This window comes from Mus musculus, chromosome 7 (assembly GCF_000001635.26).
Source record: "Mus musculus strain C57BL/6J chromosome 7, GRCm38.p6 C57BL/6J".
NCBI classification, from domain to species: domain Eukaryota; kingdom Metazoa; phylum Chordata; class Mammalia; order Rodentia; family Muridae; genus Mus; species Mus musculus.
Window position 1 is genome coordinate 3,303,342 of NC_000073.6, and position 27,816 is coordinate 3,331,157.

At 47.8% G+C, this 27,816-nt stretch overlaps 1 protein-coding gene across 3 annotated transcripts; it reads left to right on the forward strand.

Annotated features, from left to right (window-relative positions):
* The first annotated feature begins 190 nt into the window (after positions 1-190).
* On the forward strand, positions 191-27,758 carry Prkcg (protein kinase C, gamma). Of its 3 annotated transcripts, NM_011102.4 has the most exons (18): positions 191-618; positions 965-996; positions 2,003-2,085; positions 7,223-7,334; positions 7,495-7,626; positions 9,048-9,204; positions 10,357-10,491; positions 10,792-10,879; positions 11,171-11,200; positions 15,519-15,671; positions 16,190-16,378; positions 18,999-19,090; positions 19,176-19,238; positions 20,115-20,253; positions 24,075-24,155; positions 25,694-25,801; positions 26,487-26,627; positions 26,805-27,758. In NM_011102.4, exons 1-18 carry the CDS (start codon positions 449-451, stop codon positions 26,991-26,993), a joined length of 2,094 nt encoding a protein of 697 aa, NP_035232.1. In that variant the 5' UTR covers positions 191-448; the 3' UTR covers positions 26,994-27,758. The 3 variants fall into 3 exon arrangements, with proteins under 3 accessions (NP_035232.1, NP_001278363.1, XP_030098078.1); NM_001291434.1 differs by lacking the exon at positions 15,519-15,671; XM_030242218.1 differs by lacking the exons at positions 191-618; positions 965-996; positions 2,003-2,085; positions 10,792-10,879.
* The last annotated feature ends 58 nt before the right edge of the window (positions 27,759-27,816 follow it).

A 27,816-nucleotide genomic window follows, 5' to 3' on the forward strand; every position in this document is an offset into this window, starting at 1 on the left:
TGGGAGAAAGGGGGTGGACAAGGCTCGGAGGACGTCCCCTCCTTGCATAGAGCCTGCGGAATGGAAGTGTGCATGTGGAGAGGAGGGAGGGGCATCTGTCCCGGGCGGGGGGGGGGGGCTTTAAACTGAAACCCCGCCCCTTGGTCGTCATGGCAACGCCTTCCCCCACCCCCGACTTCTACATTTCAGCAGGTGCTGAGAGCGAAGCTCCCGCCGCCGCCCGTGCCTGCGGCTCCTTGATGCCCCAGCCTTCAGCTCTGACCCCACCCGCTTTCTCCCCGGTCGGTGCTGCCCGTGCCGGGGTGTTGCTTTCTGCCGTGTGCTGTGCACCGTTAGGTGCCTTGCCCCTGTCCTTCCTATCTCAGAGTCTGCGGAGTCCTCCTACCGCCGTCCACCTGTTTCCTCGGAAAAAGGGCCAGCTCGTGATCCCTTCTGCGTTCCTGGGGCCATGGCGGGTCTGGGCCCTGGCGGAGGCGACTCAGAGGGGGGACCCCGACCCCTGTTTTGCAGAAAGGGGGCGCTGAGGCAGAAGGTGGTCCACGAGGTGAAGAGCCACAAGTTCACCGCTCGTTTCTTCAAGCAGCCAACCTTCTGCAGTCACTGTACCGACTTCATCTGGTGAGGGAAGCGGGCTAGGGGAGAGGGCTGGAAAAGGAGGGGACTTGGGAACAGTCATGTCACACTGGTCCCCAAGCGACTGAGCAGAGAGGGGCTGCAGCTCCCACTCCTGGGCTTAATGGCAGGGGGTGGAAGTCTGGGTTCCTGGGTCTGAGGGAGGAAGAGCCAGGCTGGATTCTAGGGTCCAAGGGAAAGGGAGCTGGGACTAGAAATTTTGGGTTCTCGGAGAAGGCAACTAGGACTCAGACATCTGGGTGAAATTGGGAAACTGCAAACCTATGTCTTGCAAGGTGGGAGGGCCCGGGTACCCCTCTTTGCACTGACCTTAGATCCTTGACTCTTCCAGGGGCATTGGAAAGCAGGGCCTGCAATGTCAAGGTAAGAGCTGGGACCTGGACTTCTGGGACCCCTGAGGGTGGAGGCTGGGGCCTCACAGCTGAGGCGGCTGACACACGTGTTCTGTGGTCCCCAGAGAGGCGCGGGGGAGCCCTGGGCGGGGGGGTGTGGCAGAGACACACAGCCTGTGGTGGGGAGGAAACTCTGATGGCAGGGCCACCGCGGAGGTGGTGCTGGGGGCCCCTCCCTCGGCCGGTTCCAGGTGGGGACAGATATTTGGAGAATCTGTTTCCATGGGAACAGGGAGATTTGGAAAAGGGGAGCTGAAGGGGGGAGGGGTTCAGAGATGCAAAGTCAGAGCCCCCCCCCAGACTGCCGTTGCCATGACAACACCATTCATCCTAAAGCAGGGGCAGGCCGGGTGGGGTCACTAATGGGCGGGTGGGGGCCGGGCAAGGGGGGCGAATCCTAAAACACCAGCTGCCACTTGGCTAAGAACAGAGTGACTCAAGGTGGGAGGCGGGCCGAAGCAGCACCCCCAGACTCACTTCTGTTCAAGTTGCTGCTCTCTATGTCTCCCTTGTCTAAGGATATTTCTGTTTTTTCTCTTCAAAACCTGTCTTCCTCTTTCCTTGCTTTTCTCTCTCTCTCTCTCTCTCTCTCTCTCTCTCTCTCTCTCTCTCTCTCTCTCTCTCCTTTCTACTTTCTCTGTGTGTGTGTGTGTGTGTGTGTGTGTGCGCGCGCGCGTGCGCACCCAAGCATATTGGGGGGTTGTGTTACTTTGTGTTTCTCTGTCTCTTTTTGTCTTTCTTCAAGTCTGTCTCTTGGGGTTCTAGGTCCTGCTCTCTGTGCCTCTGTGTCTGTCTGTCTCCATACAGCTCTTGGTCTGGGTCTCTCCTCTGATTTTCTCTTCATTGGACTCTCTATGTGGGAATTCCTCTGTTGGTGGTTTTCTCTGAGCTGGAATTTCTGTCTCTAATTTTTCATCTATTGGGGGTCTCTCACTTGTCTCACCCTCCCTCTGTGTCTCTTGTATTCTCATCTTTAGTCTGTAGCTTTGTGGTTCACCGCCGATGCCACGAATTTGTGACCTTCGAGTGTCCAGGCGCTGGAAAGGGCCCCCAGACGGACGTGAGTGCCCAGACACCTGGTTCTTCCTCCTCAGGCCACGTCCCCGCCCTCACCCCCTCGGCGTCCGTCCCAATTTCTCTTGCTATTTTTAAGGCTGGGAGGGGAGGGGGGCTGGAGAGATAGAAAGAGCCCAGTCTGGCCCAGATTCCTTGCCCTTGGCCTGAAAAGGGGGACTGAGAAGGGGCCTGGGAGAGGCTGGGGACATAGGTGAGGGACAGAAAGGGACACAGGGGTTGAAGAGACCAAAAGTTATCACTGGATTCATGAGACTGACATCCAGGGAAGAGGAAATTAAAGAAAATTAGAATGTGGGGGGCAGAGAGAGAGAGAGACAGAGACAGACATAGACAGAGACAGAGAGAGATCACACCGGACAGAGGTGTAGGAAAAGAAATTCAAAGCTGGGTGTCACAGCACAAGCCTAGCACATCCTAGCACATGAGAGGTGGAGGCAGAAGGATCTAGAATTGAAGGCCAGCTTTGTCTGCATAGATAGTTCTGGGCAAACCTGAGCTACATAAGACCTATCTTAATCGGGGTGTGTGTGGAAAAGGAAGTGGCAGAGATAGAAGATGGTTAGATGTTTAGGGAGGCTTAGAGAGACCCCACAGTGAACAGACACTAGGCACTCACGCGCAAGAATGCATTCAGATCCACAACCACCTCACCCTGCCCCTCCCTCTGCATAGCAGGGGCTGTTGAGCAGTCAATTCTGGACACTGATTCCTTTCTCCTCCTTCACTTTAAACCCAGCCTCCGATTCTTCCTTGTAAAATGCATCTGTAATCTAGCAGTGACCAGTGGAACGAACTGCCCATGATAAGGGAGATGTTCTCTTTCTACGGTTGCCATCAGCAGCATGCAGCCAGCACGAAACAGGGATGCTTTGAGGAACAGAAATCTAAGCTTGGTTTTCCTCAGATTGATTTAAATTTGAACAGCTACATTGTTGAACCAGGTAGCATGAATCTAGACATTTCCAATCTTACCTTAGCAGTTCAGCAGAGATTGTTTCTTCCCAGAATTTGATACAAGAAAAGAAAGAGCTATACAATTCATAGATTCATAGGGAGGTGGCAATACGGAGGCTCAGGCAGTAGCACTGTGAGTTCGAGGCCAGTCTAGGCTAAATATGGAGACACTGTTTCAAAGAAGGCCCAGGAGGCACCTGGTAGATTGTCTGTTGAAGAAAACAGAATTTGCATACAGGGTGTGAATACATAGAGCACAAATTGAGTACCAGCCCTGGGATATGCTTATTGCCTGCCTGTGCACGTGCTTGCCTCTGACACTATCTGTGTTTTATGAGGTCCTGATTACATACATACTCATCAGCTCTTTTACACCCAGTGTAGGCTTGAATCTGGATAATTGCTCATGAGATTAGATTGGTCGCTTCTTTTTCTTCTCCTCCTTCTTCTTGTGTTCCCATCTGAGCAAAGACTTTTTTTTTTTTTTTTAGTTTTTCAAGACAGGGTTTCTCTGTATAGCCCTGGCTGTCCTGGAACTCACTCTGTAGACCAGGCTGGCCTCAAACTCAGAAATCCGCCTGCCCCTGCCTCCCAAGTGCTGGGATTAAAGGCATGTGCCACCACGCCCAGCTTGAGCAAAGACTCTTGAACTAAAACACATGATGTGAAAGCCAGTCCTCTCTAAATGAGGAATTATCTCTTGCAGTGCTTAGTTTTTCTCTTTTATTAAAAAATTTTAAATATATTTAAAAGTTTTCTCCGTTCCTTGGGAGATGTCAAAATTTCTTTCTTTCTTCCTTTCTTCCTTCCTTCCTTCCTTCCTTCCTTTCTTTCTTTCTTTCTTTCTTTCTTTCTTTCTTTCTTTCTTTCTTTCTTTCTTTCTTTTGAAGGTCTCATTTTTGTTGTTTTGTTTGAGACAGTGCCTCGCTATATAGATGGCCAGAACCCACTTTATAGAGTAGGCTGGCCTCATACAGATCTGCCTCTGTCCCCTGAGTGCTGGGATTAAAAGTGTGCACCACCATGCTCCTGTTTTTCTTTTTTCTCTCTCTCCCTCTCTTCCTTTTTTTGGTATTTTGTTTTGTTTTGCTTTTAGACTGGGTCTCTCTATTGCAGCCCAGCTGCCCTCAAACTCCTCATTGTACAGATAGATGACTTAGCCTCCCAAATTCTGAGATGACAGGTATGTGTCATCATGGCTGGCTTAATTATTTACAGTACATCTTAAGTTCCTGGGCTATAAACTGAGATGAGAATTGTGCCTACTTATGGGGTCATTTCCAAGTTTCAGTTGAGTCAAACACTTGAGATGGCACCTGGAACATAGTAATAAAATATTGGGTTATTGATATGGCTCAGATGGTAAAGGCATTTGCTGCCAAGGCTGGCAACCTGAATTTCATCCCTGGGACCCACATTTTAAAAGAAGAGAATGAACAAATGCAAATTATATTCTGATCTCCACATGTACACACTCACACTCTCTCACACACACTCAAAATAGAAAACTAGGGTCTGGAGAGGTGGCTCAGAGGTTAATAGCATTTGTGGCTCTTGCAAAGGACACAGTTTCAATTCCAAGTATCCATATGGTGGCTCACAAGCATCCAATTCCAGGGGACCAAATGCCCTCCTCTGACCCCTGTTTACACAAGGAATATATTCATGGTGCACATATATACATACAGGCAAAACATTCATTGGTGTAAAATAATCTAAAAAAAACTGAAACTAGAAATCTAACTAAAATAAAAGCCCAAGAATGTCTCAGTTTTTCTCTCTTCAGGATCATTCTCTCAATGTTTTCTCAGAGTCAGGTAAGTCTGAGGCTGGGGCTGTAGTTCAAGTGGCAGAGTACAGGGTCCCACCCCTAACACTGTGTAACCTGTCCAGGGTGGTGGACAGCTGGAATCTCAGGTAGAGGTAGGAAGATCAGGACTTAAAGGGCATCCCGAACTATACAGTAGGTTCCAAGCCAACCTGTAAAAAGGGAGAAAAGAAAAATGCAGGAGAGGAAGGGAAGAAGGAAAGAAGAAAGGGAGGGAGGAAATAATTTCCTAAGAATCAGGCCTTACCTTGTAGGGTAGAGTGTGAATGGGGAAGGTACTGGCTAGTGTCCTAAATTCCTGCACAACTGGACCCTGGACATTTAGTGTTGCTTCAAGACAGAGAACGAATGTTCATTTCCATTTGACAGAGAAGTATGCTGAGGCTCAAAACTGGGAAATGAGTTTACTCAAAGATCACACATCTGGGAAGTGGCCTGGCTTGTACTTGGCTCATCAAAGCCAGCAATAAACCCCATTTTAACGACCACAGCACCAATAACTGCTGTCAGACGAGCAGCAGCGGGCACGTCCCACATATTCAGTTCTGCTGTGAGTCTCCCACTAATCTGGCTAGGCCCTCTGGTGCCTGCTGTAACTGATTCTTGTCTCACATGGGGCCCAGAGAAGGTACCCTTCAGGGAGACAGGGAATGGAGGGCTTGGGGCTAAGGGCAGCCCATAGGTCCTCAGAGAGCAACTTGGAGGAGGAGGTGTGGAGGTGGGAAGGGTCCTGAGAAGTCTCATCTCATGCTCTGACCAAATGCCACTTTGTTAGTGACCACACCTTCTTGAGCCTCCCACTTCAGGGCTTCCTTCTGTTTCTTCCTCCTTTTCTCCCTCCTCCACTTCTTCTTCCTCCCCCTCACTTCTCTTTCCTTTCCTTTTCTCCCTCTAGCTCCTCATCCTTTTCCTCTGCTTCCTCCCCTCTTCTTGTCTTCTCTTCTCCCTCCCCCTTCTTTCTATTGTCCTTGCCCCCATCTTTCTCCTCCCCCTACTTCTTTCTTTCCACCCCTTCTTTTATTTTTATATTTTAAAATCTTTATTTAACTTTATTTATATGAGTCGCTGTCTTCAGACACATGAGAGGTGGGCATCGGATCCCATTACAGATGGTTGTGAGCCACCATGTGGTTGCTGGGAATTGAACTCAGGACCTCTGGAAGGGCAGTCAGTGCTCTTAACCACTGAGCCATCTCTCCAGCCTTCTCCCAACCCCACCCAATGCTTCTTTTTGAAGTACTGAGATCAAACCCAGAGCCTCATGTATAGCAGACAACTGCTTTATTACTGAGCGACACTCCCAGCTCCTTTAAATGTTTTTAGATAGGGTGTCACTAAGTTACCCAAGCTGGCTTTGAACTCTCTGTGTAGATGAGGCTAGCCTTGAATTTCTGATCTACCTGCCTCAGAAAAGCTGGGATGGCACACTGGCACCACCAAGCTTCCCTACCCCTGCTTATTTTCCCTCAAAAACAAATACAGTCATTTGTCTAACCATGATACTTATTTTTATTATTTACTGTGCTTGCTATTCTATCTCCCTCCTTTTAGGAAGAAAGATGTCAGGTGACATGGGTTTCTGTTATTGTTCTGTTTATTTTGGTTTTTGGAATAGGGTCATGAAGCTACCCCACAGCCAGTGGGTGAACTTGAACTGCTACCCTCCTGCATGCACCACTCCATCCAACTTGTGGTGTGTTGGGAGTCAGAAGATTCTTTGAATGCTAGGCAGGCAGTCTACAGAGCTACATCCCCAGTCCCTGCATGTGACAGATTTCTAATTGTTTTTATGCAGTGCTGGGTCTGTCGCATACCAGGGTCTCAGGGAACGTATGTAAACTGAAAAGAATGAGGTAGAGCAGAAAACTGACAGAGAGCAAGGCCAAAGGAAGAAAAGCTAAAAGGCTTCTCTCTAGCTAGAGACATTTTTCTCTTGGTAGTTCTGTGCCACACATGGTGGTCCATGCCTACAATCTCAGTTGGAGGCAGGAGGATCAGGAGCTTTGCCACCTTGTGAGTTTGAAGCCAGCCTGGACTAAATAAGACCCTACCTCATAAGTCTAAAAATAAAACCAAAAAGTTCCAAGGCTGGAGCGATGGCTCCGCACTTGAGAACATTTGCTTCTCTTCCAGAGGATCTTAGTTTAGTTTCCAACACTTCCTATAAATCCAGCTCCAGGGGGATCTAATGCCCTCTTCTGGCCTCAACTTGCAACTGCACTCACATGCAGACACGCATACACAATAATAATAATAAATTGTTTTAAAAGTCACCTCTCTTAGGATTTTAGAATCCTCCAGCCCCTACGTCCCTAAATGATTCTTCTCTGCTCCCTAGGACCCTCGCAACAAGCACAAGTTCCGTCTGCACAGCTACAGCAGTCCCACCTTCTGCGACCACTGTGGCTCCCTCCTTTACGGGCTGGTGCACCAGGGCATGAAATGTTCCTGTGAGTGTGCCCCGCAGGACGTCTGCTGCCCCTGCCCAGATCAGGCGCTAGAGGGTGCTCTCCTTCAGCCACAGTGCAATGTCTGAGGTTTAGGGGAGATCTAAGGTGGGGTTGGTGAAGGCCTGGGCCTGAAATGCTATCCCCAGTTTTGTTCCACCAGGTTGCGAGATGAATGTGCACCGGCGCTGTGTGCGCAGCGTGCCCTCCCTTTGCGGTGTGGACCACACAGAGCGCCGTGGACGTCTGCAACTGGAAATCCGGGCTCCTACGTCGGATGAGATCCATATTACTGGTGAGGCTGTGCCTCCTCACTAGCCACGCCCCAACCTGGAACTGAGGTTGACTGAACTTATCCAGGGTGTTCCATACCAGGAACCAGGATGCATACCTCCTACAGACCACAGCCTACATCCCTCACTCCATCCCCACTCGGATGGATGGTCTGGGCTCCATCCATTCATTCCCTTTCTGGCAGAAGACCTGCCTTTCAGCCTTAATCTTTCAGATATGCTCTCGTATAGTCCAGGTGTTCTCAAACTAGATATGTAGCAGAGACTGGTTTCGAACTTTGGCCTGCCTGCCTGCCTCTACTTTCCAAATGCTGAGTTTTAGACATGCTAAGTCTCCCGCCCCCTCGTACTGGGGATTGAACCTTGGAATTCATCATGCTTATCAATCACTCTACCATTTCCCCCACCCCAACTCTAGATTTCCAATTAGTGGTCATTGAGAGGGTGGGATGAGAGGCAAGATCTGACTTACCCAAGAGAGTCAGACTCCAGACTCCTGAGTCCTAGTGGCAGAAAAGATACTGAGTCTGATTTCTGGGCACATGCTCCATGCAATAGGCCTTATGCCCAGGATATAGGTGGTAGAAAGATAAGTCACAGAGGAAGGAGGCTGACCTTGAATTCTTTGGGGTTTTAGTTTAGTTTAGTTTTAGATCCATTTATTTTTTTCTGTGTGAGTATGGGTGAACATCATGTGTGTAATTGGTGCCCATAGAGGCCAAAAATGGATGTCAGTTCCTTGGATGTCAGACTACAGAGAGAGACTCTGTCTCAGATAAACAAACAGACAAGCCAAAAGAAAGAAAAGGAGGGAGGGGATAAGTGTGGGGGAGAAGAATGTGGGAAGGAGGAGAGAAGGAAGGAATGAAAGAGCAGGGGACAAGGGGCCAATGGAACTATAGATGGTTGTGAATCATCATGTAGGCGCTAGGATTCAAACTCAGACATTTGAAAACAAGTGCTGGGCAGTGGTGGCGCACGCCTTTAATCCCAGCACTTGGGAGGCAGAGGCAGGCAAATTTCTAAGTTTGAGGCCAGACTGGTCTACAGAGTGAGTTCTAGGACAGCCAGGGCTACACAGAGAAACCCTGTCTCGGAAAACAAAAAAACCTAACAAACAAACAAACAAACCAAAACAAGTGCTCTTAATGGGTGAGACATCTCTTTGGTCCCTTATTATTATTTCAAACATTTATCTATCTATTTGTATGTGTGTGCATGCATGTGTGCATGTGTGCACACACTCTTCTAAGCCGTTTTTCTCATACCATGTCAGATCATCAGGATTGGTGGCCAGCACCTCCACCAGTTGAGCCATCTTCCTGGCTGTGATTCCCAGTTCTTGACTCCTGGCTCTGGGAAGGCTGGGAGCTATTTCTTGGGTCTCTCATTCAAGTCATCCTTCCCCGCCTTCTCCCTTCAGTTGGCGAGGCCCGGAACCTCATTCCTATGGACCCCAATGGCCTGTCTGATCCCTACGTGAAACTGAAGCTGATCCCGGACCCTCGGAACCTGACAAAACAGAAGACAAAGACCGTGAAAGCCACACTGAATCCCGTGTGGAACGAGACCTTCGTGTTGTGAGCTCTGGGGTTGTGATTCGAGAAAGAGAAGCATTAGAGAGTCCTAGCAGTACACAAACCCAGGGTGCCAGGGAGGGGTGTGTGTTGGAATGGATGCCATCTCTAATAAGAGGCAGGAGAAGAGACAGGAATGGGATGATAGAGGGAGCCAAGAGACGGGTCTCTGAGTATTTACTTCCCTTCAGTGTGCCCTGCTTGTCAGAATGAGGAGATCAGAGGACAGGTAGAGAACTAGAAAGACAAGACTCACAAGAAGTAGACAGAGAGGGTGGAGAGGTGGCTCAGTAGTTAAGAGTGAGTACTACTCTTGAAGGGGACTTGGGATCCCAACACCTGCAAGGCATGGCCACTTGTGACTCCAGTTGCAAAGGACCTGATGCCCTTCTTCTGGCCTTTACGGGCATCAGACACACACTTGGTGCATAGGCACATGCAGGCAAATTGGTCCTATGTGTATAAAATATTTGAATTGCTAAGGAAGCACAGAGATTGGAAGAGCAAGCTGACAGGCAAATGGATATTCAGATAGGCGCTCAGAATAAGTGAGGAGAACAGGAAAGAAAAAAGGAGGTTCTGAGGAGAATCTGGAGGAAGCAAAGGGAACAGGAAGTACAGTGGTCCAGGAAAAGAAGGACAGAGGGGAAGGCAGACAAAGGCAATGACACAGGGAGAGAGAAGCAACAGGAGGCTGGGCACTGTTGTGCATGCCTGCAAAGGGAGCAACTTTGGGGGCTGAGGCAAGTTCAAAGCTCACTCAGACTACAGAGAGAGACTCTGTCTCAGATAAACAAACAGACAAGCCAAAAGAAAGAAAAGGAGGGAGGGGATAAGTGTGGGGGAGAAGAATGTGGGAAGGAGGAGAGAAGGAAGGAATGAAAGAGCAGGGGAGAAGGGGCCGATGGTAGGGGAGTGACAAGGACAGAGAGAAAAGCCAGGACAAGAATGCAGAAACTCTGAGTAAAGAGAGAAAAGAACCAGAAGTCCATGAGAAGGGGCCAAGAATTTGGGAGGGAGGGAGGGAGCTTGTGGTAGTTATAATCCGTGCCTGCCAAATCTTGGGGTCAGAGGTGCTTGGGGTGAGGAAGTGGGACGCCGTGACTTTGTGACTTTGTGACGTTGGCTCCTCACTCTGCTTCTACCTTCCCACAGCAACCTGAAGCCAGGGGATGTAGAGCGCCGGCTCAGTGTGGAGGTGTGGGATTGGGATAGGACATCCCGAAATGACTTCATGGGTGCCATGTCCTTTGGTGTCTCAGAGCTACTCAAGGCCCCTGTGGATGGATGGTGAGGAGCAAGGCTGGGCTGGCCGTGTCACCTTCTCCCTCCATATGTGGTCTCTCTTAGGCCACCATCTTTCCCCCTTTAACCTTCCAGCATAGCCTCCCCCCTTTCTCTTCTTCCTCCTCTGCATCCTCCTCTCTCCTCTCCAGCCTCTCCCCTCTTCTCTTATCTCACTCTCTCTCTCTTTCCATCTCTGTGTCGGTCTTTCTGTGTCACTTACCTCCCTTTGGATGTCTTTGCCTCTCCCATGGGTGCCCTGATTCTCCCATCCCTGCCCGGCCCTGGTCTCCGTCTGTATGTCAGGTACAAGTTACTGAACCAGGAGGAGGGCGAATATTACAATGTACCGGTGGCCGATGCTGACAACTGCAGCCTCCTCCAGAAGTTTGAGGTACCCTGACCGACTGACTGGCTTCCCCAGGGGAGCCCAGCCCAGCCTCCCCAACTACAGAGCTGGCTTTTGCTCTGTATCCCTGGTAGACTACTGGCACTGGGACTACAATTCCCAGAAGACTCCAGGGCTCCTTCCTCAACTCTTAGGGGTCTAGGCCACAGGGTCTCATGGGAATTGTAGTTCTCTATCCCCATAGCTTTGGGGTGTTAAGGGCCCTTGTGGGCCTTTGCTGTAGGGCGATTACCAACCATTCAAGGGGCTCTGACTGTGGCTTTTCTTTTCCTCCAGGCCTGCAATTACCCCTTGGAATTGTATGAGGTTCGTATCATTTAGCTATCTTTGGATGTATCTTCCCAATTCCTTATTCAATTCTGAACACTTGTGTTGAGCACTTACTTTGTGTTTGTTTAATAAAGTCAGTGACTGTATGAGACAGGGCCACCATCATAGGTATCTGAGCTCAATGACAGGTATGTCAGGGAGCCTCAAAGCCGTGGAGGAGGCATTACTCTACCCTCAGGAGTGAGTGGACAGTGAAGGCTTCTCTTTGAATTGCCCCTTGAGCTTTGCTGTCTCTCTGAGGACAGGACACTGTTGTCTCCATTCACACTCCCTCACTGGACACTATTTCCTGAAGCATAGTGCCAACATAGAATCAGGCCATTCCCTGGGGCTCTTCTCTAATGAAAGAGACAGCCTGAGACATCAGAACAGGAATGTGTTTGATGGTGGAAGAATCTTTAGGCACCAGGGAGCCAGTACAGCCCGAGAGTCAGGACAAGTTCCTAGAGAGTGCAGATGGAAGGAAGGAGAAAGAACACAAGAAGAGGAGGAAGGGAGGGAGTCAGTAAATAGCCCTCCTTTGCTGGTTCAAAAGATAGCATATCTCTGTGTAACAAGGCAAGGATGTAGTCATGGGGGAATCTCTGTGCAACAGACAACAAGATGAAACAGTTCCTCCTTCATACAACTTGTCCATGATGTAAGGCCTGATATAAAATAAATCAAGCCTGGCCTGGTAGTGCAGGCCAGCAATCCCAGCTACTCTGAAGTCTGAGGCAGCAAGAGCACAAGTTCATGGCTCGCCATCTACAGAGTAAGTTCAACAGCAGCCTGAGCTATAGAATGAGTTCAAGGATGGCTCGGGCAACTTAATGAGGTCCTGTCTCAAAATGAAAGCAAAAGGGAATGTGTGTGTGTGTGTGTGTGTGTGTGTGTGTGTGTGAAATTATAACTTAGCAGTTGGGTTCTTATTTAGAATCCCCGAGTGAGGTGCTAGGGGTATGGCTCAGTGGAAGAGCCCCTGCCTAGAATTCCCCAGTGAGAGGCTGGGGTGTAGCATTGTGGTAGAGCTCCTGCCTGGAATCCATGAGACTTCAGATTCAATCCTCTGATTATTAAAAAACAAGCAAATGCTTGACATCTTAGGATGTCTTAGGTGATAAGAAAAACAATGAGCGTTGAGTAGCGTTGGGAAAGCTTTTGGTAATACTGCAGTCTTCTTTGAGAAGCACTGGGAATTCTGCTGATAATATGTGAGCTTGCAGTAAGAGTGCTTCCCTAAGAAAGGGACTGCTGGGTACAGGTGTGAATGAAGCAAGACAATGAGTGAAGATCCCCAGAGGAGGGCCTTGCAGCAGAGGGTGGGATGTGTGTGAGCCTCTGAGGTAGGAGCCAGGCAGGAGCTGGGAGCAGCAAAGACAGTAAAGTTGGATCAAGGGCAGTGTGGGAAGGGAAGGAGGCGGCTTCAGAGAGGATGCCTTGTTATCTCTCAAGCGGATGATGGTTTTTCAGCCAAGCAATAAGGAAGAATTCTGGGCCGAGCTGTGTTGTATATGATTGTGAGATTACCCCAGGCTGGCCTCAAACTCACTATGTAGCTGAGGCTGACCTGAAACTTCTGATCTTCCTGCCTCCTTCTCCCTAGTGCTGGGGTCACAGAATGTGTCACGTTACCAGTGTGGACTAACTGCTTAGTTGATGACTACCAATGATTTTATATGATTGTGTGTGGTATTGTCCACAGCTGTTTCCATGATCAGTAAGCAACCATTAGTATTACAAGTGCAGACCGATTATGTGACAGACTCTGGGCTGGGTTCTGGTTGGGTAGAACAGTAGTGAAATGCACAAGAATCCTTGATAGCCTTGGTGGTACAGACCTGTAGTCCCAGCACCGAGGAGGCTGAAGCGGAAGGATTGGTATGAGTTCAAGGCTAGTGTTGGCTACATAACGAGTTACTGAGCTACAAAATGAGTTTCATGCCAGGAGTGACAGTGTGAGGCGCTCTCTCTCAAAATGGATGAAAAGAAAGAAAGAGAGAAAGAAAGGAAGGAAGGAAGGAAGGAAGGAAGGAAGGAAGGAAGGAAGGAAGAAAGAAAGAAAAAAAGAAAGAAAGAAAGAAAGAAAGAAAGAAAGAAAGAAAGAAAGAAAGAAAGAGCCGGGCGGTGGTAGTGCACGCCTTTAATTCCAGCACTTGGGAGGCAGAGGCAGGCGGATTTCTGAGTTCAAGGCCAGCCTGGTCTACAAAGTGAGTTCCAGGACAGCCAGGGCTATACAGAGAAACCCTGTCTTAGAGAGAAAAAAAAGAGAGAGAGAGAGAGACAGACAGACAGACTCGTAGTCACTCACCAGCACCATATAAAGATTCCCCAGAGGGCTGGAGAGAAACCTCAGGGTGTAGGTGCTTGTTGTTGTTTAGCAGGTCAGATCCCAGTACTGGGTAAAAAGGTGAGTTCCAGGTACTGTTCTAAGTAATTTGCATATGTTAACCACTGACACTTTCTAACTCTAGCTACTGGAAATTATATGTATAACACTTACATTGTAGACAAGGTTATGAAGAGTCCCAGTTGGTGGCTGGGTCCCAAATCTAGAAGGTCAGACTACTTTTCTTCAAAAGAACACACCCTATAATAAAAGCTTCTTGAAGCCTGGTAGGATGGCTTAAATCTGTAATCCTAGCACTTGGTAAGTAGAGGCAGGCAGAGCAGGCTCAGGGCCATCCTCATCTACATGGCAAGTTTGAGGCTGCTCTTGGCTACAGGAGATCTTGTCAAAAGAAAGGCAAAAACTCTGTTTTCCTGTTTCTTTCTGTCTTTCTGGATTCCTCCCTCCCTGCCATCCATCCATCTGTATGCATGTCCATCTACCATATCTGCACATATTCATTTACATATTCATGTACAGATACATAAGCATTTTTTTCCCTTGAAGCCCAACTCTGCTCCAGGTTTGAGAGCAAACAGGCGCCGGGCGTGGTGGTGCATGCCTTTAATCCCAGGACTCGGGAGGCAGAGGCAGGCGGATTTCTGAGTTCGAGGCCAGCCTGGTCTACAAAGTGAGTTCCAGGACAGCCAGGGCTATACAGAAAAACCCTGTCTCGAAAAACCAAAAAGAAAAAGAGAGAGAGAGAGAGAGAGCGCGAGCAAACAGGCTCCTGCATAGGATCTCACAGGGAGTAAGCAGGCATTCACAGGGACAGAGAGATAATTACTCAGGGTCATGCAGGAGCTGTCCATGCTGGCACAGGGGCCTCAAGAGAGGCATCTGACCCTGATAAAACCATCAGGAGAAACCTGTAAAGCAGATACTTGATTCTGGTCTAAAGAAGGTTTGAGAAATAGTTTGCAGGAGATGGCACAGGACAGGCTTCAAGATGACTCAGTTTCACCTCCTCAGGCCTTGAGGGGAGATAGAGAACCAAGTGAATGAGGCCAGGGTCTGTATCGCGGAAGAAGAGGAACGGGAAGAGGAATGCCATCAGAGCCTGGTTTTGAAGCTGTCGGGAATAAAATCTTAATACACAGAAGCTGTTAGAGCCTTTGAAGCAAAGGGAAGACATGACCTGATTTATTTATTTTTAAATTGGAACTTCTGCCTGCAGAGCAGAGAACATATCAGAAAGAATGGCAGTGAATAGAGAGGGACATGTGTGGCAGCTGTTGCAGTCCAGTCGTGGGACCCCACCCCCTCAACCAACCGCTCAGGGGCTCAGGAAAGAAAAGATCAAGAGGTCCTCCCCGCCCCCCATTGATCACCCAGTGTGGTCCCCAGAGGAACAGCAGGCAGTCTCAACTTGGATCTTGTTTCAAGTCCATGTTCTGAGGCCCGACCTCCAGAAAACCTGGAGTTCCAGTTTAGAGACTGGGAGGTGAAATTTATAGACCAGAATTCTAGCCTTTAGTTAAGGCTAGAGAATCCATTCCTCCCTCCTACCCTTCTACAATCCCTCTTGCCTGCCCTTCCTTATTCTTTCCCTTTCCTAAATTCTTACTGTGTCTGTTCTCATCCTCTCTCTGTGTCTCTCTCTGCCCGTTTCTCTCATTTTCAGAGATAAGGTCTTCCTGTATAGCCCATACTGATCTTACAGTCTCCATACTCCTGCTTCAGACTCTTTATTGCTGGGGTTACCGGTGAGCCTAGCCAGAGATAGTTCTTAAGCTAAGTATAGAATGAAGATAATGCCATTTTTCTCTATTCTATCTCTCTTGGTCTTTTATTTTTGGATGCTGTGCCTCTTAGGAATATAGGAATATCGCCAAATTCTGTTCTCACTGTCTCTGGATTCTCTCTCTCTCTCTCTCTCTCTCTCTCTCTCTCTCTCTCTCTCTCTCTCTCTCTCCTTTCTCACAGAGAGTGCGGATGGGCCCCTCTTCCTCCCCCATCCCTTCTCCATCCCCCAGTCCTACGGACTCCAAGCGATGCTTCTTTGGTGCCAGCCCAGGACGCCTGCATATCTCTGACTTCAGCTTCCTCATGGTTCTAGGGAAAGGCAGTTTTGGGAAGGTCAGATTTCTGGGGATGGTGGGGGATGGGAGAAGGTCTGCAGAGAGGTTGGATTTCTATTCCATAGGGAGGGAGTTTGGGTGGGTGACTCAACTGAGGGCTCCTGCGTCCCTAAATGGAGTTAGCTTAAGTTGGAGTTTCTGGAGATTTCCACTATAAATGTCTCAATGCTAAGCTGGCAAGATGGCTCAGCAGGCAAGAGCCCTTGCCACCAAGAGATAAAGGCACTTGCCACCAAGCTAGAGTACCTGAGTTTGATGCCCAAGATCCTTGTAGTAAAATGATAGAACTGACTCCCCCAAATTGTTATTGACTTCGACACACAGGCATCCCCATAATAAATAACTGTACTAAAATTGTATGTGCCAATACTTTTCCTGAGGGAAGTAGATGCAACTTCAGGACAACCAGTCCCCTGAGAGGGGAAGACTCTGATCCTGTCTTCTGGGTGAAGCATAGCATAGGGCCCTGCAATGAGTTTCTCAAGTGGACCTGCCCTTTCCGACTTCTGTCTGCAGGTAATGCTGGCAGAGCGCAGAGGCTCCGACGAACTCTATGCCATCAAGATACTGAAGAAAGACGTCATCGTCCAGGATGACGATGTAGACTGCACCCTCGTAGAGAAGCGTGTCCTGGCATTGGGAGGCCGAGGTCCTGGAGGCCGGCCACACTTTCTCACGCAGCTTCACTCCACCTTTCAGACTCCGGTGAGGAAGCGGGGCTGGGTTCATGGGTTAGAAGGCTGAGGTCAGAGTGCGGTCAGTGGAGTCACTGAGATGTGACCCAGTGGGTAAGAGTGCTAGCCTCAGAATCACGAGGACCCGTGTTTGAATCCCAGTCCTCGCTTAAAAAGCCAGACTTGGCTGTGTGTTCTCTAACCTCAGCATTGGTGGTCAGAGAGGAGTAGATCCCAAGAGCTCTCTGGATATCCAGCCTTGTCATTCAGTGAAAGATCCCATTCCAAGGCAATAAGAGACCACCACGTGGGATGCTTCGGCTCACACAGTCTCACACTCCATATGCAGCATGTAACCACACACATGTGCAAACACAGATACATTACTAAGATAAATGAATGAGGCTGTGGGTGATGGTTACACGCCTTTAATCCCAGCATGCATGAAACAGAGGCAGGTGTTTCTCTCTGAGTTAGAGGCCAACCTACTGTACAGAGCAAGGCCCAGGTCAGCCAGAGCTGTACAGTGAGACTCTGTCTCAATAAAACAAAACAAAACAAAACAAAACAAAACAAAACAAAACAAAACAAAATGAATGAGCAATGCCTTAGTGAAAAAGACTAGCCGGGCGTGGTGGCGCACGCCTTTAATCCTAGCACTTGGGAGGCAGAGGCAGTTCTAGGCCAGCCTGGTCTACAAAGTGAGTTCCAGGACAGCCAGACCTACACAGAGAAACCCTGTCTCGAAAAACCAAAAAAAAAAAAAAAAAAAAACCAACCCAAAAATTATTCTGCTCCTGCAGAAGACCTGAGTTTGGTTTTCCTGCACCCATGCTCTGTGGCTCATAACCACTTATAATTCTAGCACCAGGGGACTTAATGCTCTGGTCTCTGAGGATACCTATACTCATGCACATATAAGTCCCCCACATACACATAACTCAAAACAAGTTTTAAAATGAATGAATGTGGCCATACAGGTAGGATCCAGTGTGGTGGGGAGGCTGATGCTGTTTAGGGACACGGCCAAAGGATGGGATCTGAGAGGGTATGGTCAGTACCTTTGTGATTCCTGTGAGCTCAATTTCCAATGCCTATAGCTAGTGTTCCATGGTTGTAAGTCTAATGACTTAGATCTAAATCTTTTCCTGAGGGTGAGCCTGTTTCCCCGATGCTAAGGATCAAAGCCAGGGCTCTATGTCAGCAGGACAAGCTAGGCAAGCATCCCCCGACCAAATCCTGTCCCCAGCTCTTAGGGATGTCTTATTTTAATTGGACATGGCAAGAGTGCTTGAGCTTCCAGGGTGAGCTCATCACTTGTGGATTTTGACTGAAGGATGAGTCATAAAAGAGTATTTCCCTGAGAGTAAGGGATTGTATAAGAAGTTAGAATCCTCAGGGCTTGGAGAGGGCATGGCTTCACTTTCCTTGGTCTGAGCAAAAATCACATAGCAGCACATATTTGTTATCCTGGCACCTGGGAGACAGAGGCAGGAGTATTGCCGTGAGCCTGAGCTTACCCTGGCCCACAGAGTGAGGGTCTGTAATAATAGTCAGAGCCAGAGAAATGCCTTAGTGGGTAAGAACCCCGGAGGGCCTGAGTTTGAATACCCATCAGCCACGTGAAAAGCCAGATGTTGCTTCATGAATGCTGATGTGGTAGGAGTGGGGATGTTCCCAGAGTGTCACTGGGTCTTTACTGAGGGTCACTTTAACTCTGTGTTCCATAACAGACTCTGTCTCAAGGAAATAAGGCAGAGTGAGAGAGATGCGCGTCCTCTGCCTTCTGACCCCACACATGCACACATAACTCATACATCATCTACAATTCACCCGCTTTAAAAAAACAGACTAATGGTTTCAAATGAAGCCTGACATGGATTTTAGTCAAGTCCTGTGAATTGTTCAGAAAACTAGTTTATTAGAGTAGCAAAAATAAGTCTGAGGAGATGCGAGGTTTCAGGGTTAGAATCTTGGACCCTTCCTATATACCTGTCCAGTTCCTCTGGATCACTGGCTGGGTGGATCAGGAGGTCTCCAAGTCTGTTCCCAATGGGCAGGAGGAAAGAGCTGTTCATAAATGGCTATGGTAGAAAGATCTGTAATCCCAGCACTTGAAAGATAAAGGCAGGAGGATCAAGAGTTTAAGGTTATTGTCAGTTACACAGTGGGTTTAAGTTACACATCTCTCTCTTGGTGCTAGAGAGATGGCCCAGCAGTTAAAGACATTTATTGCTCTTGTAAAGTATTCAGGTTCAGTTCCCAGTATCCATGTGGTGGCTTACAGTGATTTGAGTCTTCAAGTCCAGGCTACCCAATGCTCTCTTCTGACCTTCAAAGGCACCAGGCACAACATGTGGTAACATACATATATGCAGGCAAAACACTCAAAAAAAAAAAAAAGGTGCCAGGGTGTGTGTGTGTGTGTGTGTGTGTGTGTGTGTGTGTGATGTCAATGGTACAGCCTTTAATCCCAGCTTTAGGAAGCAGAGGCAGGCATATGAGGTCAGCTTGGTCTACGGAGCTAGTTCTAGGACAGCCAGAGCTACACTGAGAAATCCAGTCTCAAAAGAAAAGAAGAGAAAAGAAAAAGAAGCTTGTCTGTTCAGATGTGGGTGTGTCCCTGCCACTAAGCCACACCTCCTCCTTAGGACCGCCTGTATTTTGTGATGGAGTATGTCACTGGGGGCGATTTAATGTACCACATCCAGCAACTGGGCAAGTTTAAGGAGCCTCATGCAGCGTAAGTCTCAGCAGTGGTGAAGGGAGTGGGAGGTGGAAGGACTCATCCTGTTATTGACCTTTTAACTTGCCACGTGCTCATCCAGATTCTACGCTGCGGAAATCGCCATAGGCCTCTTCTTCCTTCACAACCAGGGCATCATCTACAGGTCAGTAGCCCCAACAGTCTCTGGAGAGGGAAAATAGGTCCCTGTAGGGGATGGGATTCCAACACACAGCTCCAGATTGCTGAACGCTAGTTGCCTAGGGTTTTGTTTCCTATTGCTGTGCTAAAGTACGCTACAAGGGACCTGGAAGGGTGGCTTCAGCAAGGTTGGATGCTGCCCTTGAAGATGACCTAAGTTTGGTTCTCAACATCCATATCAGGTTGCTCACAACTGCCTGTAACCCCAGCTCCCAGAGATATGACATGTATGCTTATGCCCCACTCCAGGCATCTGGACACACACACAAACTTATTTTTTGAACCAAAAATCAAACCAAAACAACGACAGCAGCAGCAGCCAGAGAGGAAGCATTTGGCTTGGCTCACAGTTTCCATCATTGAGGGGAAATCAAAGTAAAATAAACTCAAAGCAGCTATTTATATCCACAGTTAAGAGCAGAGAACATGCCCTGAAGTGGTGGCTCATGTTTTTAATCACAGGACTTGGGAGTCAGAAGCTGGTGGATCTCTGAGTTTGAAGCCAGCCTGGTCTACAGAGCAAGTTGTAGGACAACTAGGCCTACACAGAGAAACCTTGCCTCAAAACAAGCAAACGAAGAGCAGAGAACAATAGATTAATTCACAAAGCTAGTGCTCAGATTACAAAATCCATAAACTTTCTTGCCTGGGGAGTGATACCACCCACAGTAGACTAGGTCTGCCTACCTCAATTAAAGTAATGAAGAAAGTCCTCCACAAACTTGCCCACAGGCCAACCTAATCCAGATAATCCCTCCTGGAGACTCTCTTCCTGGGAGATAGTGGATTATATCGAGTTAACATTGAAAACACTATCCTTCCTTGTACTCTCGTTCTCCAGGGACCTCAAGTTGGATAATGTGATGCTGGATGCTGAAGGACACATCAAGATCACAGACTTTGGCATGTGTAAAGAGAATGTCTTCCCTGGGTCCACAACCCGCACCTTCTGTGGCACCCCAGACTACATAGCACCTGAGGTAACTCTGAGCCTGTTCCTCTGTGGGCATCTCTCAGTGGGTGCAACTGTCTAGTAGTCATAGTAGGCACGGCTTGTCCTTAATTTGTGGGTGTCTTACCAGCTCCCACCTATGGTAGTCTCTACCAGTGCCCTGACCAGGGAGGCTGATATGCTGAGCACTTGAAGTCAAAGAACTGGTCACATCATGTTAAGAGAAGAAAGCAATGAAATGACACATGCATTTAGTGCTCAGCTCACACTCTATACCCTTTCTATACCCATTCATACCCTTCAGGTTTCCCTACCTAGGGAATGGTGCCACTCACAGTGGGCTAGATCTGCCTACCTCAAATGAGTAAAGCAAGCAGGACTTGAGGATGAATAGCGTATATGAGTATGATTGGCTTGTAGGAGTGTGAGTAGAACACACACTATTCCAAAGTAGAGAAGGTGGAGACTATTTCTAGTGTGTTTTGAGTGGGCAGGCCTGAGAACACTATGCCTACTATAAGGCTTTGTGTCTTCTGTATGCTGGTTGGGTGGGGTTTACCCTTTAGTACAGAATTGAATGGCAGCTCATTGATAAACAGTACATTATAGTTTGTTGTTGATTTTTACATGTGTGTGTATGTGGTATGTATGTGTGTGCATGTTTTCATGTGTGTGGGCACATTTGTGCATGCTTGCGGAGGCCCAGGGTTATGCTAGGAGTCCTGTGCTACTCTCCCATTTTATTCATTGAGGTAAATTCTCTCAGTCAAACTCAGAGCTTGCTGATATCCTGATCTTCCTAGATAGTTTGCGCTAAGGATCTTCTGCCTCCTCTTTCCGAGGCTGGAGTACAGGTGGCCTGCTACACCCACCTGGCATTTGTATGGGTTCTGGGGATCCAAATGCTGGCCCTTATACTTATGTGATAAGCAGTTTTAATCACTGAGCCATCCCTACAGTCCTCATTCTGTTTTTAAAACAGAGTATCACGTTTTCCAGGGTGGCTTCAAACTCACTGTGTAGATGAGGATGACCTTGAATTTGTGGTCCTTCTTGGCTGTATCTCGCCTTAGTGCTGGAACAGCAGCTGACATTCGACAGCACACCTGGCTTTATGTGTTACTAGGGTTCAGACCCAGGGTTTCATGTATCCTGGGGAAAGAAAAACTTTACTAAGCTGTACCCCAAGCCTATGCACCTCATACTTTCCCCCTAATATTGGGAGTTGAACACAGGCCTTCAACTTACCCATTGTTCTAGTGTCAGCAGATCACCCTCCTGACACTGAGAGGGCACGGCCAGACCCCTGAACGTCCCAGAAAACTGACGCTTGGATCTTCCTCTTTCTTTCTTTCTTTCTTTCTTTCTTTCTTTCTTTCTTTCTTTCTTTCTTTCTTTCTTTCTTTCTTTCTTTCTTTCTTCCTTTCTTCCTTTCTTCCTTTCTTCCTTTCTTCCTTTCTTCCTTTCTTCCTTTCTTCCTTTCCTTTCCCTTCCTTTTTCTTTCTTCCTTTCTTCCTTTCTTTCTTCCTTCCTTTCTTTCTTTCTCTCTCCCTCACTTTCTTTCTTTCATTCTTTTCTTTCCTTTGTTCTTTCTTTCTTTTCTTCCTTTATTTTCTTACCTTTTTCCTGTTTGTTTGTTTGTTTTGTTTTTTTGAGATAGGGCTTCTCTGTGTGACTGCCCTAGCTGTCCTGGAGCTTCTTGTGTAGACCAGGCTTGCCTCAATCCCACAGAGATCTGCCTGCCTCTGCCTTGAGAGTGCTGGGATTAAAGGCGGGCACCAACACTGTGGTTAACCCTTGGATATTTTCAATGTTGTAAAGAGGCTGGAGTTTATATTCTGAAGGTAGTATGCCCACACTGGCTTTACTAAGTTATGGAGGCCATTGTACTGAGTGGGAGTGCTGTCTCTTGACCTTTATTGTAGATTAGAGCTAGGACCCAAGTAATCAATGCCACTGGTGGAAAAACCCTCCTGGTAATCTGAACTCGCTGCTACAAGGTAGAAAAAATACACATATAATCCTGACTCTGACTCTGGGTTATTGAGGCTAGAATTATTCAGGTTTAAAAATCTCTTGTCTCAGTCAAGTGTGGTGGCACACACCCTCATCTCAGCACTTCCGGAGGCAAAGGGAGTTGAGTCTCTGTGAGTTGGAGGACAGCCTGGTCTACAGAGACAGTCCAGGACAGCCAGGGTTCTGTTCCACAGTATCTCCTGCCTCAGCATTCACTAGGCTGAACTGGAAGAATCTGCAGTTTGGGTAAGGACACCTGGAGATATCTAGTGAGACCCTGTCTTGGGAGAAAACCAGAAATTAAAAGGGGTGAGAAAATAATTGAATCAGGTATGGTAGCTCACTCTTGTCATCCTAACGTGCAGGAGATGGAGGCAGGAAGATTAGAAGTTCAAGGTCATCCTTGTCTACATAGAGAGCCAACCTGGGCTCATGAGGTCTTGTTCAAGAAATGTTTCTCTAGTCTTTAAAAGTCACCCTGAGGGGCAGCCAGATGTCTCAGTGGGTAACGTGGTTACTGCCAGGACTGATTGAGCACTTGCATTTTAGCCCAGGAACCCACATACTGCAAACAGACAATTGGCTCCTGAAAGTCTTTTCTGCCACACAGATGCCATGGCATGCATATATTCTTCTCAGTAAACTGATAAAGAAAATGAGTTAAAATGAGGTTTAGCCAAGCCTGGTGATGCACACCTTTAACCCCAGCATTAGAGAGACAGAAGCAGGCAGATCTTTGTGAGTTTGAGGCCAGCCTGGTCTACAGAGTAAGATCCAGGACAAGTAGGGCTACACAGAGAAATCATGTCTCAACCCTCAACCCCCACCAAAAGAAAGAAAGAAGGAAAGAAAGGAAGAAAAAAAGGAAAGGAGGGAAGGAGGGAGGGAGGGAGAGAGGGAGGAAGGAAGGAAGGAAAGAAGGAAGGAGAAAAAAAAGATTTAGCTCTGTATACTTAGCATTCAAACAGAGGATGTAGTTACCCAAATATTCTATATGGATGATACTTAAGACTTGATCCTTAGGTAGGCTTTAAAATATTATTAAATTTATAATTAATTTAATAATATTTTAATACACAAAATAATAATTATTTTGTGTATTCATGGGCACACATGTCATAGCATATATGTGGAGATGAGAGAAAAACTTTGTGGGGCTAATTTAATTTCTCTCTGCGTTTGTGTGTGTGTACATGTAACAGCTTGCATATTGAGGTCAAAGAACAACTTTAGGGAGATTTTTCTCCCCACTATGTGAGTTATAGGAATTGAATTCCAGTCATCAGGTTTTGTGTGTCAAGGGGCTCTTTACCTGCTCCCATCTTGCAAGTTCTTACGTGGAATTTATATGTTGACAGTTAAGGAAGTTTGTAAATATATACATTGTTTCCTGGATTTTCCAAAGGGTGAAGCTCTTCCTAAAAAAATAGTCAGAGTGGAAAGTTCTTGAAGTGGGTCAGAATCCAGAGAGAGAGGCCGTAGGAACCCTGTAGTCTTTTTTTTTTTTTTTTTTTTTGGTTTGTTTTTTTCAAGACAGGGTTTCTCTGTGTAGCCCTGGCTGTCCTGGAAGTCACTCTGTAGACCAGGCTGGCTTCAAACTCAGAAGTCCCCCTGCCTCTGCCTCCCAATAGCTGGGATTAAAGGTGTGCGCCACCACGCTCGGCTGGAACCCTGCAATCTCAGAGAGCAAACATCTGTATTCCTAGCACTAGGGAGGTGGAGGCAGGCGAGCTCAGGGTCATCCCCCACACATAGTTCAAAGCCAGCCTGAACTACATGCGACCCTGTCTCCACAAAAAAAGTTACACTCTCTGCTTTCTCTTCCTCTTTTAGATCATTGCCTATCAGCCCTACGGGAAGTCTGTCGACTGGTGGTCTTTTGGGGTCCTGCTGTATGAGATGTTGGCAGGACAGGTAAGGCAAAGTATGCACTGTTAGCTCAACTAATGGCTATGTAGAGTTGGGTGTCCCTTTTTATGTGGCATTATTCTAGTAGGAACAGGATGGAAAGGTAGTCAGTCCAGTCTAAGAAAACATGTTTGGCCAACCCCTCTGTCAGTCAACAGGTTCTCCAGGGCAGGAGTGAGGATTAAAAAGAAAAAACATAATTAGACAACATTGTAGCATGACCCCAGTCAGTTCTGAGGTTGAGGCAGTTTAATTTTTCCCAGTCTGCTTTTATACCATTTTAATTACATGCAAGTATTATTAAGGGTGGGCAGTACAATGAGGAACAAGCAAGACAATAAACACAGATAGTCAAGGTGCAAGGAATACAAAGTCACATGGTCACTCCTGTGATCACTGTTTCCGTGGGCTTATCAGGATGATCAAGATATCTGAGCCTACTTCCCCATCTTAGCCCAAAGTCATATTCTTGCCTGAAGCCTACTTCTTTTGTTCCACCCTAAGATTAAGGTTCCTGCCTGAACTTCTTTGTCATGCCCTTGATGTCAGATTCTTGACTGGGCCCATTTCCGACCTCAGCCAAAGTCAGATTCGTGTTGAGCAGCCCTCAAAGGCTCTCAAAGGCTCTCCACATGCACTGATCTGCCAGGAAGCTGGTGTGTGTGTGTGTGTGTGTGTGTGTGTGTGTGTGTGTGTGTGTTTAACATGGTGCTGTCCATGGTCCTGAAGCATTGTTTTAACTACCATGGTTTGGTTTTTGTTTACTTTTCCTTGTGAATCTCTTTAGCAGCCTGAACCATATCAAAGGCTACAATAGTGTGAAAGCCGTAGTATGCACATGGAACGTTGTTTTAAAATGAGATAACTGTATGTGGTATCCACCGCCTGTACCTCCAGCACTTCACTTAAGAGGCAGACATAAGAGGATCAGGAGTTCAGGGTCATCTTTGGCAGTCATAGCCTAGGCTACATAAGACCCTGTCTTAAAATAGACAAACAAGCAAACAAACAAAACCTTCACATTGTGTTGCCTTTCCTAATCACAGAAGTCTCAGCCCCTTATTCAGTGAGGATAATCATTTCCAGTCTTTCCTGCACCCCCTCCCCCATTAGATGACATATTGCCAGATTTACATAGCAGAAAAAGAGAGCCAGACAGTAGAGTGATGCACAGAACTAGGGCATGTATGATGAGGAATTAGAGATGAAAATGGAATCGTTGCCGGGCAGTGGTGGCCAACGCCTTTAATCCCAGTACTTGGGAGGCAGAGGCAGGCGGATTTCTGAGTTCAAGGCCAGCCTGGTCTACAGAGTGAGTTCCAGGACAGCCAGGGCTACACAGAGAAATCCTGTCTCGAAAAAACAAAAACAAAACAAAACAAAAATGGAATCGTTTTCTTGCTTTTATCCAAGGCGGTTGGCCATAGGGGAGAGGTGGGGATGCGTTATCAGGATGCTTTTGTGTGAAGTGGATGTTGGTGGATGCACATTTGGGAAAGGCTGCCTCTCAAGCCTCTGACTTAGTTCTGCCTCCTTCTTAAAAGCCACCCTTTGATGGGGAAGATGAGGAAGAGTTGTTTCAAGCCATCATGGAACAAACTGTCACCTATCCCAAGTCACTTTCCCGGGAAGCTGTGGCCATCTGCAAAGGGGTAAGAACTCCAACTCCCAGCTTTTTCAGACCCACCACCCATATACCTCGGTGGCCATCTTTTTCAGAAAAAGGCTCCTGTCACTCAAACCTTCCTACAGCCATCTTCTGTAAAAGTCGTTTTGAACAATATTTTGCTACCTCGCTGTCATCCCAGACCAAGAGCGGCCTCTGCCTCACCCTGACCCACAGCAGGAAATGTTGAAAGGGCAAGGCCTGTCTCTCTAGAGCTGGATGGGTCAGATTACCCCTAATCCCCATGACATATTCTTCATGGGTCTTGCTGAGTCATCCAAACTGTGAGCCTCAGTTTCTTCTCCCTGGTTGATGCAGAAGAAAGTGCATGGCCCATAGGAGATCTTCAGTTCTCCCCATCTCTTCCTCCCCTCTTCCTCCTTTTTTGGATTTTTCCTATGTCTCTATTTCCCCCTCTCTGACTCTTTTACCACCACACTTGATTTTTAAAAGCATTTTAAATTTAATTTTTAGCCTATTGATTTGTGTGTGCGCACACACATATACATCAGAACACAGATGTGGAGTTCAAAGGACAATGTTAAGGAGTAATTTTTCCCCTTCCAACGTGTGGGTCCTAGGGATCGAACTCAGATCATCTATTAGACATGGTGACAAGTGCCTTTACTCGCTGAGCTATCTGACAGGTCCTCTCTGTGTGCTTTCCACAGTTCCTGACCAAGCACCCAGGAAAACGCCTGGGCTCAGGGCCAGATGGGGAACCCACCATCCGGGCTCATGGCTTTTTCCGTTGGATCGATTGGGAGAGGTTGGAGAGACTGGAAATTGCACCTCCTTTCAGACCACGTCCGGTCAGTTGCCCTCCCAAACTCCTGTCCCTGGAAGTTGGGGCTCCCGAGCTTCAAAACTTGTATGTGGAGGTGGGGGGCCCTTCTGCAGAGATGCTCCTAAAGGGACGAACAGAGACCACGGGGATGTGCATAGATTTTGATTATCAGGGCTTAATTTTCCTTTCGTTCGTATCATAGTGTGGCCGCAGTGGCGAAAACTTTGACAAGTTCTTCACGCGGGCAGCGCCAGCACTGACCCCGCCAGACCGCTTGGTTCTAGCCAGCATCGACCAAGCTGATTTCCAGGGCTTTACTTATGTGAACCCGGACTTCGTGCACCCAGATGCCCGCAGCCCCACAAGCCCTGTGCCCGTGCCTGTCATGTAATCTCATCTGCTGCCGCTAGGTGTCCCCAGTGCTCCCTCCGCCAAGCCGGCTGTAACACCCATCTACCCTCTCTAGTCCGAATTCTAGGTCTCTTAACCCACCTAGCCTTCTGGCCTCTTTCACGCACCCCAACGAGTTCTAGACGCTGTTTCCCAGCATTGCTGGCATTTTAAACTCAAAGAGTCTCTAGAGCCTTTCTGTGTTCTAGATTCCGTTGTGCTGAGCCCTGATTTTCCCCACCCCCAACATCTGGATACTGTTCCAACTCTTCCCAGAAACCCCACTTGGTAGTTTATGCCTTCTCTCTCCCTAGACCATTCTGGGGAAAATAGTCTCATGAGATTGCCTGCTCCAGACTAAGACTCCAGATCTGCTCCCCGCATCCTTCAAGGCTCCTCCTACCTCCACTTCAGTTGTAGAGTTAAGTGGGAGTCTGGGCTCAGCGTTCCAGACCACCTCCCTTCCACGCTCTGGGGATTCCTGGCATGCACCAAGAATTCTTTCCCCCTACTTTTCTCAGTCAGCTTTTGTTCTAGACTTGTTCCAGAATCCCTCAATGCTCACCTGCCCCGTGCATGGCTCCAGCCTTGGTCGGAATCACACACACACACACACACACACACACACACACACACACACACACAGCCCTTGTCCTCCGCAGTGCCTGCAACTTTCTGGGACTTTCTCATTCCCCACCCCCTTCCTTTATCCTCTCCCACCCAGACACAGCTGCTGGAGAATAAATTTGGGATGCTGATGCTAAAATGTTTGGATGTTTTCTTGTAAAGCTTAGGGGGCGAAGTGGGTGCGGAGGTGGGCTGGC